This window comes from Orbicella faveolata, unplaced genomic scaffold (assembly GCF_042242905.1).
Source record: "Orbicella faveolata isolate gen_17 unplaced genomic scaffold, um_ofav_v1 contig_25, whole genome shotgun sequence".
NCBI classification, from domain to species: Eukaryota; Metazoa; Cnidaria; class Anthozoa; order Scleractinia; family Merulinidae; genus Orbicella; species Orbicella faveolata.
This window is the reverse complement of record NW_028301553.1, coordinates 26,205,225-26,221,726: the sequence shown is the minus strand read 5'-3', so window position 1 is coordinate 26,221,726 and position 16,502 is coordinate 26,205,225. Positions and strand designations below refer to the sequence as shown.

Genomic DNA, 16,502 nt, shown 5'->3' with positions numbered 1-16,502 from the left:
GTAAAGAAATCTGTCAAGAAAGGATTCCCTCTTAGGATAATGAATGACGTATTTACGGTATATCAAATGGGATGAAAATTCTGTTTAGCTGGTGCCTAGCCAGGGAAAACAGGCATAAAGCATGCACAGGGAAACCCTGTTACATAATTATACAGCTATTTATATTCACATTTTATTCAAAACCCCCATTCACGTCTTGCAAATCATGGTTGTTTCATCATTTGTAGAGATGACTATTTATGCTAATTAATGGCCATATGATTTTATTTGCCTCAACTATGCAGATGACATAATACATATGCATCGTATACCTTATACCTTATACTTTATACTTTATATTATAGTGTGCATACTTAGGTTTTTTTTACAGTAATTGAATAATGCATTTGCTGTGATGAGTTTATCTCTTTAGAATCACAAAAATAAATTTTGAACAATACATTTGGCAGTTGTCATGCCACTGAAAATGTCCTGTTATTAACTAATAAATTTCAAATGTCCTTTGATGGCAGAAAGAAACATGACAAATGAGGTGAATAGATGTTTGAGGTCACGTAATCCTTATTGCTACAGTTGTGTGACAACACAAAGCCCTTACAAGGGATACTTTTTTCACTTCACTGGTTTGGTACATAGAATGGAACCCTGTCTTACGGCCACCCCATTAATATGGCCACCTCGTTATTACGGCCACTTTATTCTGGCCTGAACAAAAGTTTAGTCAGTCATTAACTTAAATTTAAAGAACACCTTTAATACAGCCACCCAGTCAATACAGCCAGATTTCTGTGGCCCATTGGTGACTGTATTAAGGGGGTTCCACTGCAGTAGACCAAAAATTTCCTTGCCTATCTTCATGCATTTCTTATAATACAGTTAAGAAAATTTCTTATTTATTAGGATTAAAGCCAGTGATGATGAGATCCTAAATTCCCCTAACCAGCATGTACACCCCTAGTTTAGAAATTCTAAGGAGAAGTTGGGTTTTAATCACTACTGCCTCCAACTAGGTGAGGGTTGGAATACAGTATAGTGATACCTCCTACAAGCAGATCAAGACCTACTATGAGGTGAAAAAGGATGGGGGCACTTGTCATACCTTTTAGGGGTTAAAAAAGTGGTTTTGGTGGCTCTTAGGGAGTTCAACTTCAAAAGGTCCACAGCGGGAGCTTCTGCTTTGTCTCTTAGAGGATTAAGCCGAAAATAATATGACAGGATATAATATGTTGTTTTAGAATTGGCACCTCCTAGGGGTGAAAAAAATTCCAAGCAACGTCCACAAAACAGGATCTTGGCACCTCTTTGGGATTCTTTTCAAAATTCCTGACTAGCAACCCTGTCCTTTTCATATGGAAAGTCCACTCCTTGGGAATGAACATTTGTGGCCTCTTGATCTTCAGGCCTTAAATTTTCATTCAAGGGTCACCAAAACACTTTTGGCCCTTCTGATCAAGTTATGCCCACATAGGGGAGGGGAAGGTGCATGCTGCAGGACCTCTGTTGATCCACCACTGGAGAAAACTTTAGATCCTTGAATGATAGTATAGAGTGTAAGATAATCAGTTAAAAAGTGGTCAAAATAATTTGTCGCTTAACTATAGCACTGTTCTTCTCTGTGTTAATTGAAATTTCATTTGTTAGTTCCCAAACAATTTCTCTTCATAAAAAATAATCTATATTGTAAAAAAATGGCAAAGTTATGGAAACAAGAGTTGCATTTCAATGTTCTAGAGAATATGTCCATGAATTTTTGTTCATTCAAGCTCACAGCACAAAAGTTCTGTAATATGTACTAAATGCTTACAGCTGTTCAAGTAATATATCAAACACGAGAGACAGTGTTTCAATGGCATATCCAAACACCAAGAAGAATGTTCAAACTACAACCTGCAGCAGAGTATTTTTGACAAAATTTGAGGTGTTTGGATAGCCGATGAAACACTGTCTCGTGTCTTGTTTGATATATCTTCTCCATCAAAACAAAAACTAGGGAGTAAACAAAGAAGTAAAATCATCAAAATCTATGCAAATTAAGACCAAGTATCCAAACCTCCGTCATGGTTGTGATTTTCTTTGTTTTAACTTGATGAATTATTAATGAGTTTGAAAAGTTCAATGCCAGCATTCATTTACAAGCACCCATTGATACACAATGTTTCAACTTTCAGCAAACTAATGAAAGTAATAATGGGTATCATTCAAGGAAATAAAGTAAGTACTAGCAGGTAGACCTGCAAATATGTTACCCTTTGTTAAAATAGATCATTTAAATGACATATATCAAGGTTATTCTTAGTAATGGTCTTGTATGGCAAAATGCCAGGTAACAAGAAAACTGTTTCTGAAATTTAAAATGATATAACAGCATGAAAAAATTAACTTATACAGAGATGACAACCTAAAAGAAATTGAAATATGTGAGACTGCCAATTTTACTTTCTTGACACTAAACTAACAACTTAGTTTGTTATCATCAGTTTGGCATCATCAATTCAGTCAAGCATTAAATGTTCCAAAAATGTACCCCAGAAATGCCAAAAATAGGACACATTAGGTGTGAAAAGGTACTTCAAGCACTTTCCAGTTCATATCAGGGAGATCTGGTGACCTGTATTGGAGAGCAGGAGATTTGGTCTGTATCCGGGAGAATTCCAGGAGAGTTCACACAGATACTTATCGTCCCATAAATTTTTTTAAATTTTGTTTTGTCAACCACTCAACCATCTTTACATTTGCAGAAACAGTTTTCTAGAAGCAAATAACAAATTCATCATGCAAGTTATGAATAGTAAGCTGTATACTGAAGATCAATTAGTATTTTCAGGATGCATCCAGTGGCTCCACGTCAATTCTTATGAAGATTGTATTATCTCTGATATAGTTTCTAGTTCTGAGTGTATCCAAGGAAACAAACTTAGGGCAACCAAATCCAAGACTCTTCGCTTTGTTTGGCCTCTTAAAGTAATCACTGTCTCTATCACAAGTGAGCCTCCAAACTTTATTCTGTCGTACGGCCATGTCATCATCTTGATCAATCAGAACAAAGTCCACTCGCTGTTGAAATGGCCATGGAAGTATGGCATCATATTCTCCTTTCATAATGACAACGTAAAGGGACAGGTGTGTTCCTTTCCCTTGTCCAAGGCCATTAAGGAAAGCCTCCGCTCGTAGCTTGTAGCCATACTGTCCTGTGTAAAATGGAGGACTGCAAAGTTTTTCTTTCTCTTTCTTTGTGGCAGATTGCTGAAATAATTGTGAGTAGTTTGAGATCTTCCACAGGAATTTTCCATTTGTGCATACAAACTCCTGTCTCTGTTCAAGTTCTCTTATTCTTAAGTGGGCCAGATCCAAGTGAACTTGCATATTGTCTTGAGCATGTTTTTCCATCTCATTACGCCGTCCCTGTACAAAAGAACATCAGTGAATAATGAGTATAAATAAACCAAATCACTATATATGTCAAACAATTTTCAAGTTCCTATACTGCAAGAAAATTCTCTGTGTCCATCAAAAGAAAAAAAACTTTTTTTGCCACACAACTTGCATGATGAATGGCACCCTGATGGTTAATATGCCGTGATTTGAGCTCTGGATGTTATCAATGAATTGTGCTCTTGGACAAGGTAGTTTTCTGTCACATGTGCCTCCCTCTTCAGTCAAGAGTATTCAAGTACAGACAGACTGTTAAGGAAACCAGGCCAGGATCCATCCCCTCAGGCCAGGATCTTTGGTCAGTACCATGCATCAAAACTGCCAGGCTAGTTCCGATTTTCTTGAGCAAGTGCAGAGTGCTCAATCTCAGTGGTAAGCCAATCAGATTAAGCAGAGTGACAAGAAGACCATAAATTAGAAGCTTTTGAATTAGAATCAACCAAAAGGTGTGATCTCTGGTACTGACCAAAAGAATTGCAACTCTGGCACTGAGAACAGATCCTGACAAATTAAAACAATATTAATGTTGGAAAAAAATTGTATCCTCTCTCTCATTTTGAGCTGATTAATCTGCATTGTCTTTTCATTTAAGGATTCACTTTCAAGTTGTTTATGCTGGAATATGCTACGGTAGTTAAAATAACTGCTCAACTGTATGTAACATCTGTAACATGTCGCTCTCACCTTAAATTTACAGCCAATGTCAGTGTACTGACATGGGACAATAGCCAGAGGACAATCCCCGTCTACGTCCACATGTGTTGACATCTGTCACAAAGAATTATCACCAAGTCATTTCTTTGGAAAATTAACTGGGCTGTTGAAGGCATGTTATGCTCAACAAAGATTTTTGGAATGGGGAGAAGCCATTTGGTTATTATGCAGGTATAACCGTCTTCTTCCAAGCAGAATTTTCTCTGTTTTTCTACCCCTATCAGGGCTCAACACTAACAGTAGCCAACTAGCCACAGACTAATAGAAATTTAGTTTTGGCTAGTAGGTTTTAAATTTCCACTAGCCACTTTGGCTAGTAAACAAAATGAAATAGGCCAAACTAGTTTCTGTCTTCTTCAAGGAAGACAAACACAAAATTAATACCAAATTAAAACCAAGGTCAGAATTTCATTGTGGACGTATCATGTTATCGGGCATGTGTTGTTCAACACGTATGCAAACTGAAGTTTGCCTACTTTTTGCTGTGTGGTTCGTAAACAGGGAACTGAACATGTTTATTACGTTGAAAGAAATATTTGACAAACACGACAGCCTTTTCTGAAAGCACACATCAGTGCTCTTGCTTGTTATGAAACTAGTAGAACAAAACATGAGCTTCCTGATAAAATCATGTCCAAAATCATGCAGAACTGTAAAGGAATAACATTTCATTTAGCATAACAATACATACAGTAGGTGATTTGTCATCATATGCATACTGATAAAACTTACCACTACAGACATAATTAGATGAGAAAGATTCATTTCCTCCGACATTTAAATCAGCCGTCTTTAGCAGTCAAATTCCACCAACGACGGTTTGCAGTATTGTTTAGACAGTTGTTTTGCTTTTGAAACATTTCTATGGCGTCTTTCTCTGAAGAAGTCTCGACAGTTTTTGTAATGACGTCTCGGGGTATCAATGTTTTTCCAAGGAAGTCTCAACGAAAAACAGAGTCCTGAAAATCTTTTCGGGAACTGGAACTTTTAGGAAACTGATTTAAGTACCATATAATTACCAACATTATCAAGACAAGTCTTGCTAGTAATTCTGTTATTGACCCTACCTGAAATTTTCGTGACACGTTAATTTTGCAAATTTCACGATTTACAAAAAATCGCGAAATTAAAGTGACACAAACAATAAGTGTTGCGAACCTAACACATTATGTTACTGTTGACATATAATCACGCCATTGCGGTTTTGTTACTTTTGACGTTATTGTACCTTTGATAAAGTCAGTTTACTAAATTCAAGGACATGTTTAAGTAACATTGCCAAGGAAATAAATTAAATATGTTACTCATAAAACGAAAAATTTTTGCAAAATCACCGAATTTAAGAGTCGCTGAATATGCGCACCTCCAAATTGTGAAATAAATCTGCTGCAAACAGTTCATGTGATAAGGTGGCCAACCACAATGCTTGGCTAGCAAAAACATTCTTTGGCTAGTAACAGGTTATCACTAGCCACTAGGCTAGTAAGTTGTGAAGTTAATGTCGAGCCCTGGCCTACGGTGTCCATCTCCAGCTAAGATGGAACAGTTTTAGAATTAGTCTAGGAAAAACCTGTACAAGATTTACTGTGAAGTTTGCAGATTCGAACAATTTCTAATTCACACATTAGGCTTTACTTTTTTTGCAACAATTGTCTTTACCTGGTCTCTTGGTATGTCTGTTCTTCCACAGTTGTTAATGCACTTTATGGGAACTCGTTTACAATTTTCCAGGTGAGTCTGAAAGAAATGAAACATCTCTTTAATTAGGTGAGAAGTGGGTACAGGCTTTTCATCAGGATTTGAAAAGTGAGCATCCAAACTGAGCTATGTGGTCTGCTCAAACAAACAAATTATTTATAAAGCAAACATTGGAAAGTAATAAAAATGATTTTCCTTAAGAAGTGGGCTTCCACAGGATGCCTGGATGTCCATTCTAGTGGAAAGCTTGAATGGATATTGTTTTGGGTGTTAAATCATATCTTTACTAAAACCTCACCACTTCTCTTTTTTTTCCTTAGGTACTCCACAGCTTGCTTTCCTTGGTCTAAGCATGATTTCAAATCTGGACTTGTTTCACCAGATTTGCCCCACAAAGTGTATAAACTAGAAAGTGTACTGATGAAGAACCTTTGTTTACTTACAGGAAGGTTTATAAGTTCTCCTGTCCAGTCACACTCGTTACCACTGTTGTGACATTTCACTGTTAATGACAGCACTGTTCTTTTACACGCTCTATCAGGGTACACCTGAAATGGAAAACAAGTTTATTGCTTGTATGTAATTGCTTCAGATTCACATCTGAATGAAGTAAAGTCTGTGTCAGGTCAATAGACCACTTTTGATATATTAAAATTCAGCTTGGCAGTGAGGCTTAGAGGACACAAACAAAGGAAATTGAATGACCATGTTTATATTCATTTCTTTTGTTTTTGTCCTCTAGGCCTCACAATCAAGCTGAATTTTAATATGTCGAAAGTGGTCTATTAATGGCCCAGGCCAGCGACCCAGCCCAGTGCCCTATACAGCCAGCACTTATCCTGGCTTCTGTAGCATGAAGTGTCTAGAAGTATTTCTACTCCCCCTGGAAGGGATGCTAGTCCATTGCAGTGTTACCCCAGGATTAAATTTGCCAGTTCCCATGATTTACACACCTGGGTGTTGAGAGACACTGAGAGTTAAGTATCTTGCTCAAGAACACAATGCAAGGACCCCAGTGAGGGCTTGAACCCAAACCACTTGCTACATAGCCCACCATGTTACATCACAGTGCCACCATATCTGAATAAGTAAACCAACTTAATTTTGTACTCAAAATTATGTTAGGTTTGGATCAATCCACTAGATTGGAAGAACCAAGTGGTTCAACAAGATTAGCACTTATTTCTGGTTTCTGTAAGTAAACTTGAAGCAATTAGGAGTGGCGCTATACATACTCCCCTTCAACAAGCTGTTAGCCCATCATAGGAAACCCATGCATAAGACCTAGCATGAACCATTGATGTGTGCGGGGTTTGCATGACCAAACAAGTATGTTTAAAGCACACCATGAATGCACATTGTACTGTGTGTAATATAATAATGCAGACTGTTAATCCTCTTTTAAAGCCTCAATGGTGAAAGGTTAATGACAATCTTAAGAAAGATCATTAAAACAGATGCACAGGAGTGACAAATATAATAATGTAGGTATATAATTATTATAACTTAGTAGCAGCATAGCTTATTCTGTATTGTCACTGCACTGCAATTTTTTCAATTGACAGTGTGTGCTAGGGGTCACAAATGGAGAATAAGCCCACTAACTGAAATTTAAAATTTTGCAAGCTTCAAATTGAAAGAGTATGCAGTGTGAACCTCAGCTGAGGAAGAGCATTCCTTTACTGCCAATAATAATTATTGGCAGTAAAGGAATTATTACTGTTATGTCACCCAGGATGCATGATTTTTGAATTCCTAAAACCTAAAAGATAAGAGAATGCAGTGATGTTGCATATTTAAGGAGGATGGCTAAGCTTTGGTTATAATATTAGCCCAAGTATAAACTACCTACATGCATGTAACACTAAACACAACCAAAATACAGTTTAGTGCAAAAATGTTGAAAGAATAATATTTAACTAATAGTGCTCCTAATAATTTGTGCCCTATCACACTAGTGCATTTTGCAGTGACAATCACTCGACCAATCTATTTAGCTTTGTGTGAATCTGTTTTCTTGAAGTAAAATCACTGGTCTATATAGCTAGTATTTCATATTAAATCATAAGTTGGCAGAATTTGTGCAATTTAGTTTGAAATTAACTCCAGATAAAAATTATTTTGCAGTTCAAATCAATTTAAAAACAAAATTCAGATATGTTAGATACAGCAGACCATACTTACAGATAAATGTTAACCAAAGTCCACAATTACTCAATTCCCTTGATCAACGTACAGTACTCCTTTTTGGCACTTGTGAAATAATCTCTCTCAATGAATGGTTGTTTAATAACAGATTTTGTGGGTTTTTTCATAGACAAAACAAACAATGGAAAGTCTGCTGATTGCTGCCTTCTATGTCAATGATAAAGACCAGACATTTGCATTTTCTATTAAAATTGTGCCTTAGAAAGTCAACAACGAAAGACACAATCAAAACAGAACACATGCTGTTACCTTTAGGAAGAAATATTCTGAAGCTAAAGCTCCTACAATTTCTCAGACAACCATGCTGTGATCAGAATTGCTTTCCAGCATTTGAAATGAGAACTGCCCTTATTAAAAACACAGCTAAGTTGTTGCATTATCCCGCCAGCTTTCTGTTATTACAATTTACTGGAGATTGAAATACAAACTTGGATATTGGCTTACCAGATTTTTTATCAGATTTAAGATAAAAAACACTGACCTTGGAATTCAAAACTGACCCAAGGAAATTAAGTAAAAATATATGATTCTTCTGGACCTTGGCCTTGAAACAAAAAAAAAAGCTGTTTGGAAACAATAAGGACAAAACTGTGACTAAGTAGACGACAGAAAACGAAGTCATAGACTTTGCAGTCACCACATTTAACCAACAACAGATGTTTATATGAGTACAGATTGCACAAGAGACCAGACTGGATAAGGGCAATCTAATCCCACTGGCTTGTAGAGTTGAAAGCTGCCATCAAACTAAACAACATTGAAATGAAATTTTTTTGGATCAGACTTAAAGTCTGATCCAGTTTCCCAGAAAGTGCATGCAGGTTATGAATACCTAGTTAACTTGCCACATGACCTGTTGACAACAAAACTAGGTAACATTAAAATCCTCGAAATAGTTGGTGTAGTACAAGGGGCTGTATATGCAGTCCTAATCATCTGCATCAGATATGCCAGATAGTGTCTAACAACTTAGACAATTAAGAGAGATTTATTTTTCCCAACACAAACAGTATGCACCAAATAATAAAAATCATTTTTATACAACCAAAAACAACATCAACAGGTTGCTGGTCAGTCCTTCAAGATGTAGAACTAGAATTTGGCACCAAATAATGTGAGGATTTTAGTACACCACACTGGGGAGCTTTAATAATTGTCACTCAGGGAAAGCAAACATCTTGATATAATTGCACAGGTCTCAACAAATGTCATCTACTCAATATAAACAGTTCACTTAGTCTAGAGGAAGTCTCTCTATATACGAAGCCCTACTGGCGTTTTTTGGGATCCAGGGTATTTATAGGTAAAAAAATAACTGAATACATGATATTTGGGGAGAAATTTATGGGATATGAAACCTTTAGAACAGATATCCCAAGATATCGAGTACAAAAATTAATAATGTTTGGAATTGGAATTAACGCGATATAGGAGATTTAGGCCAAACATTAATGGGATATGGAATACTCAAATGCCACCCCCTAATGGCAACTCAGTTACGACAATTCTGTTGTCTACGTTGCTATAAAAAATAATTGCAACACAAACTAAGGGCTCAATCAACTCCCAGATAGGATGGTACGAAATCAGCAGCTGTTACTGCTGGCTGATGTGACTGAAGGACAAACTTTTTGTAAACAGATGCAGGCACAAGGGGGTTGTTGATTTGCATACTTAAGAGAAATCCCCTCTAAGTAGACGTAACAAGTGCACTTCAGGAGATCCAGCTAGTTTAGAAGTAGGGGGTATAAGTGCATCTGTGTCAACTCTCCCAGATTATCCAGGAGTCTCCCGGATACAGACTGAATCTCCCGGTCTCCTGTCACCAAACCTCCAGGACAATATGAGGGAAAGCCCATAAAATAGAAACAGAGAAAATGTTTTCTATTCCATTTAGAAAATTCTGCAACCAAAACAAAGAAAACAACTCGTTTACTTTGATCATCAAAATGTAAATTCTCTTGGCTCATGCCATCATTACGTCAACAGCTTGTGCTAGAGTTGTATCACTAATGTCGTTCTCTGATTGGCTATGCTAATCACTACCAATTCTGTGATAGATAGTGTCAGAGTAGCGTAGTAGTGTGCCCTTGTTAACAGAATGTTAGCCGCTTCTTTGCATTTTCAAGGTGTCTGTGAAGAGTATTTAAATAAAGTTTTGAACCACCAGTAGATTTACACTAAAACAATTAGATCATTTGCTCTCAATTTCTGTGTGATAGCTGATAGTTGAAATCTTGAGTTCATAATCTAATAATTTCTTAATTGAACACGATTTAAAAAAAACCAGCACACATATTTACATAGGGCTATTTTCTAATGTATGTTAATTAAACCACTAGTGATATATAATGTACATGTACAGTATTGCTGAAACAGATTTTAAGAACATTTTAAGCCTTACATTATCGGGCTGATTTCTCACTAAGCACCGGGTAAATAAGAACTAATGTTGAGCCTGAACCCCAAAATCATAGGTTCTTATATGTGAGTGCTTACTGTATTTAACATATTTTTGTGGTTTGTTCGGTGGCACTCTACTTTGAACAACTTTTTTTAGGGCCAAGAAAGTAAAATTGGACATCTAATGGATTTCAATATTTTTTAAGGTTGGCATCTCTGTAAATGGCATCATTTATCTACTAAGACTTATGAGCAAAGTTGACTGGTCTCAAAATTTAAGATGAGACATTAAATATTCTGTTTACATGAAGCACTGACCACGTAAAGAGGTTTGACAACATGAGGAGAGGTTTAAATCTTGTCTTAATTAGTTTTTAATCTTTTTTTAGTAAGGGCTGTATAAGCAAGACACTATTTATGGGGATGGTGCGTGAAAAAGGGAATGCCCCTTTTTTCAGGGTATAGTGGGTACTAGCCAAGTACCATTAATAGTTTGATTTACTACAACCCTGAAACCTCGGCATGTCTGGTTGGGCAGCTGCATAATGGTTAGTGCGTTGGATGGGAGTCAATTATACATAAACTCTCGCAGTTTGGTGGTTTAAGCCAATTTTGAGTTCCAGTCATCATTTCATCATCATTTTATTTCTTTATAAAATTTACATGTACATTTTACAGTTGGACTGGCCCACGAATGGCTATGCTAGTCTGGGCAGGTCAGTCTATCAATAGTTACAAATGATTTACTACTATTATTACTTTTATTACTATTATAGAAAAATAGAAAGTTAGAAAAAAAGTGAATAAAATAAAAAGAAAAGGTGCCGGTCTGCAGGTACATTCACAATTATCTAGTAGTTTACAATAGAGAAATTATTGCACGGTTACAGGAAATTATAAATTTAGCTCACTGCTTTTGGTTTTTGCGTGTTTTCATGAGGGGTCATTCAAACATCTTGAGCAATCTCTATGTCTGTGTACAGTCCATTAGACATGAAAACTTTTTGTTTGCTGGTTACTGAATGGAGATAGGAACAATTTGTTCTATTCTTAAGATCTTGCAGTCTTTGTGAGGAGAAATAATGATTATTGAGCTAAGATATCATAAAGAATTTCTTATATAATTTTAAAAGATCTCCTAGCTACTTCGTTTTTAGGAGAAAACAAAAGCCATCTGCCGATTTGAATGAACAAAACATGGCTGAACTCCTATAATAGACCCTCTTGGATTCTGGATGAGTAGTCTGGGATCAAATGCTTGCCAGAGTCACTGCACTGAGTTTCAGGATAAGACAATTTACTCTGACAAACATGGTACTATTTACAATCTTGAAAATTGTACCTCAATAGTCCACAAAGGGTTTTTCATTAGCAAGACAATCAATTTATAAAAGTTGCCTTACCTTAAGTGTGAACTGGTACTTTGTAAAGTTTTGTCCTGCATTCAGTGAGGACTTACAATCTATAATGTAACTATCTTTGACAATTTATATACAAGGTTTCTGTAGATGTTTTTGTGCTACATCTTCACTTCTCAAACTCAATCATTCATCAAATTGAAACAAAGGAAATTGTAACAGTGACAGTGTTTGGTTAGCCAATCTCAACTAGCTAGATTTTACCACTGTATTTCAATTTCCATTTTCATCTTAGTTTTAGTTTTGTCCTTAGTTTTATCTGAGCAACTCTCTTCTCAGTGTTTGGAAATGGTTTCTCATGTTTGATAATTTTTTTATTATTACATCAAAGTCCTCTTGAACACATTCATAACTTTTGAAAACCAGTTACATTTGGTTAGTGAACCTGTTATCAAACAACAACAATACCACATTGAGTGGCCACATATCTTCCCTTGCCAACTTAAGGTTGAGGCTTGAGGAAACTGACTTAAGGGGCTTTCACTGGCATATTTTGTGTGCTCATATTTTTGTGGTAAAAATCTATTGGTCAGGATTAAAAATTAAATTACTGTATACATTTAGAGAGGAAGCTGCATCAGCCTTAGCTGGTTTTCACACGGGTTCTCTATCCTGGTCGATTTGGAATTGGATACTATTGTCATGTTTTAACAAATATTCTACAAAACAAGTGTGAGCATTTTGCAGAAACAAGCACAGGGTCAGTACCACAAGAAGTTAAGGGCCCATTAACCGATTTATGTGCTAAGGAGGTGAAATTTCACTTCCAGTTTTTTACGTCAGCCTGAGCACGGAAAACAAAAACAACTCAATAACTTCCAAATTGGCTTACCTTTTACATGTTTTTCCTTGTGTTTCACAAAATGCAAAGTAAAAAAGTATACGCAAAGACAAAATAAGAGAAAGACAGAAAAACAAGTGCAATAGAAAGAGAAAAACTAACTCCGTGTGGCTTTGTTTGATCTTACCGAAGTGCACTGGTAGTGTAAATTGCGCACGCATTAATAGGGTAACTTCCAATATATATCGGGCACACTTCCAGTTTCTTTAAATGCTAAAGGAAATGCGGTTTTTCATTTAATCCAGCCTTTTTCGATGGATTTCGATTAAAGCTAAAGTTGGAAACATAGCTATGCATTCCTTTTTCGAAATCATGCTTTTTTTGGAAAATTCTCTCAAAATCTGACCTTTTAGAAATGAAACAAAATCTATGCATAGCGTAATGAGGATTTAAATTAAAATATTAAATCAATGAAAAAACTCCCAATAAAGTAATTTGCCTGGAAGCCTTTGCATTTTTTTCAGTATTAGTCACATGACCATGAGCGTGACCTGATGACGTCATCACTAGTGTTGCTGATCATGAAAAAGTTAAAACACATGAAATAACTCTGAACTACCAAAAATGATGAGGTTATATGAAAACAAATTTTCCTTAACAATGGCTCGAAAAGATTGGTTAATGGGCCCTTAACAATGTTAAGACACAACTGGGAAAAGAAGTCAGTCCTATGTTGTTTGTTTCTGTGTGATTGGCACCGAGTTTGAAGAAAGCTGCTTACACTGGTTCGTCACACTGCCAACAAAATTTGCAGGCTTTGTTAAAGAGCTCATTTGCGATATATTGTTATCTTATTATTCCAACATGTTGGTTTCGGTCCTTGAAGTATCATATAATTAGGGACCGTTCATTTTTTATGAGGGAGGGGGGGCTGGTGGGATTTGGGAAGCACCATTTAAAAATTGCATGACCCCCCCTCAGCTTACCAATTTTTTCACGTGGTCCTCCCCTTATAGCGGTCATTTTTTGGGATGACCCCCCCCAAAAAAAATTGAACAAACAATATTTAAATTTCAACTTTTTTAATATTTCTCTATTATCCCCCTACTTCACGTTTTGTGCTCACTGTGAAGACAATATTTACAATCCCTATACTACAGAAAGCTGTTGTTTGAAAAACAAATCAAAAGAAAGAGAAGTCAATTTCGGATCTCCTCGTTATGGCTTGCCCTGAGCGTGTGGCATTTGACCTCTCATTGGCATTTCCCTCATCTGAATTGATGAATGCCCTCAGTTTTAATGTAAAACAGATCAAATGTATAGAAGCTAAGTTGACGAAGGTCACGCAGGACATGGAAGCACTAGACAGCATATTCAAGGGCATACTCAAACAGCACATCAACAAAAGGAGAAGGAAAAAAGAAAACCGCAGAAAGTCAAATGAAAGAAAGAGGAAGCAGACTGAAAACAACGTCCAACGAGTTTATGGTATCTGTGTTGGAAACCCGCTAGGAAATGATCTTCCACAATGCCTTGTGTACCCTCTTAGAACGGCCGTCCCGGAAGAGTGTATTAAAGTTGAGGATGTTGCCACGTCGTTATTTAGAAGAGATGGGCCATACATCGCACAGCTCTTGGAAGGGAATTATTTCACCAATGCTGCAAGAAGCAGAATCACCACCAACCGTGAGCAGGAAGTCAGAGATTATGTTTACACCTACATGTACCCTGAAGAGTACACTCTGACGGAAAGCATTGCTGCTTCTTGCAGCATCGGTGAAAGAGACTCCCATAGCAGCACAAGCGGCGACGAAGAACTCGACGACATTTGAAAATAACAGTGTTAAATACTTCTTTTCAGTAGCTACAAATGCTTTTTGTTGCCAAACGTTTTTTTAAAGCAGAAGGAAAGTTTGTAATAAATTTGTATCCTGCCTTCTATGTTTATTCTATAGCAATTTTTTTGATATTCAAACATTATGCCATTTTAAAGTTTTACTAAAATATTTCACGTGACCCCCCCTTTTTCCCTTATTTTTTTGGGATGGCACCCCCTCGAAAGCCATTTTTTTTCGCATGACCCCCCCCCCCAAATCCCACCAGACCCCCTACCTGATAAAAAATGAACGGTCCCTTACTTGTCCCTAGCCCAAACTCCTCAAAATCCAGCTTTAATCTGATTAATGTGTAAAATAATATTTATTGTGCAAGGCTCTTTTAATTAGTTTAAAAATAGATATTTGCATGAATAAACCGATATCACCTGAAATCGTAACAAGTTGTTCTAACTTTAAAAATACCTAAGCACCTCATGAACCTTCAAACGTGTGGAGAGAAACTGGAATGAATATGGCGACCTACGTAACGTAGCTACTAGCTCACATTGGCGAGCAAATAAAAGATTACATTGTTTACTTTGGCTCTCCAAGGCAGAATTATAATCGTCGGAGATCAATCATCACAAAGGAAATGCTATTGTTAAAGCAATTAAGCAATAAGATCAGAGAGCAAAAGGCCGCATTTTTTTAATTTTAATCACGAAAAACTAGAATAAGGGTCACGCGAACGATAATGAAATTAAATCGATCGTCTGGAGGTTACATCGTGAAAAAACTCTGCCAAACAGTATGAATTTCGTGTCCGTTCCAGCAGTTTTTGTGGCTTGTATCTTGTATTTATTTGTGAGCATTCACGCAAATTAAGTTTACTCTCTGATATTTCCTGTTGTCGACGCGAAGAAATCACGGGAAACTATATGATTCATTACTCATGAGAGGTTAAACCTATCATATTCAGATTTATATTTTTCACACGTAAAAACTCTCCAAAAAGTTGTACAGAACGAGTAATTCATCGCTTGCTGCGGTTCTATAGCGTGAATCAAAGACCACTCTTGGAGAAATGTGGTCGCCGTGGATTAATTGAGTGTCGCAAATTACATTGTCAGTTGTATGGTCAGAAGATATCCCCTTGGGGTCAAAGAAACATTGGATCGAAGCAATTTTTAGATTCATCCCTTCGTTGCCACATACGGCTATAAAAGCCTACTGTTACGTGAAATTATGGCGAAAGAAGGGGAACCAGAAGAGCATAATGAATATTACTATTACAGCTACAAACATTTGCCATAACTGCCGCAGAAAACAAATGGCACTGCTTTCACAGTGCTCAATTTTTATCTTCCATATGTGTTTGAAATCTTACCTTCTCTCTCGTTAAAGTTCTCCGATCAATCGGGCAAAACGCTGGAGGTTTTCTAGAAAGTAATTTAAATCAATTATTAAGAATGCCGGTCTCATATTTCATAAAAGACCGATGTCTCCAAATTACTCACCTCAAAATTGGCTCAAGGCAAGACTCACAGAATCGATGTCCGCAATCCCTCGTTTGAACGGGATCTCGAAAAGCAAGTTGGCAAATCGGACACAAATAATCCGCAGAGATGGGACTTACAAAGTTTGCATCATAACCTCCCATTTGCGACCGATTTAAAGGAGCAGCCGATGGCTGAGAAGAGGAATAATTCACAGACGTCGTCACAACACCGGCCGCCATCTTTGTGTTTATGCTCAAAATCCAGGGTTAATAAATTATTAACATCTTCACACGATTATCCGGTAGGCGATTGTCAGGTATCGACCTGCCATACGAATAGAACATCCATATGTTTGTTTGCCTACAGTAGCCAAAGAGAATTGGAAGGTAAGAAAGACCATTCTCGAAAGAAAAATATTACCTCTAGTTATATCTAATTTAAGCATCTGACAGGGCAATGGGAAATCAATCAATTATAATTTGTCAATCAATTTTTTTTTGTAATAAATTCATCTAAATTTTTCTTAATTACT

At 36.7% G+C, this 16,502-nt stretch overlaps 1 protein-coding gene across 1 annotated transcript; it reads right to left on the bottom strand.

The window, feature by feature from the left end:
* Nucleotides 1-236: 236 nt before the first annotated feature.
* On the bottom strand, nt 237-16,405 carry LOC110068329 (TNF receptor-associated factor 4-like). Its single transcript, XM_089293877.1, has 6 exons — nt 15,989-16,405; nt 15,859-15,910; nt 6,288-6,392; nt 5,806-5,883; nt 4,117-4,200; nt 237-3,402 (listed from the first exon to the last, which is right to left on the bottom strand). The coding sequence occupies exons 1-6, from the start codon at nt 16,207-16,209 to the stop codon at nt 2,821-2,823; spliced, it is 1,122 nt and encodes a 373-aa protein (XP_089150003.1). The 5' UTR covers nt 16,210-16,405; the 3' UTR covers nt 237-2,820.
* Between the last annotated feature and the right edge of the window lie 97 nt (nt 16,406-16,502).

What these genes read in the sequence shown, in the direction of transcription:
- LOC110068329 (XM_089293877.1), bottom strand. Translation starts at nt 16,209, where the DNA reads ATGGCGGCCGGTGTTGTGACGACGTCTGTGAATTATTCCTCTTCTCAG. An exon ending in TGCCTTGAGCCAATTTTGAG is followed by an intron (nt 15,911 to 15,988) that starts GTGAGTAATTTG and finishes ATTACTTTCTAG; the next exon opens with AAAACCTCCAGCGTTTTGCC. An exon ending in CAGACATACCAAGAGACCAG is followed by an intron (nt 4,201 to 5,805) that starts GTAAAGACAATT and finishes TCTTTGTGACAG; the next exon opens with ATGTCAACACATGTGGACGT.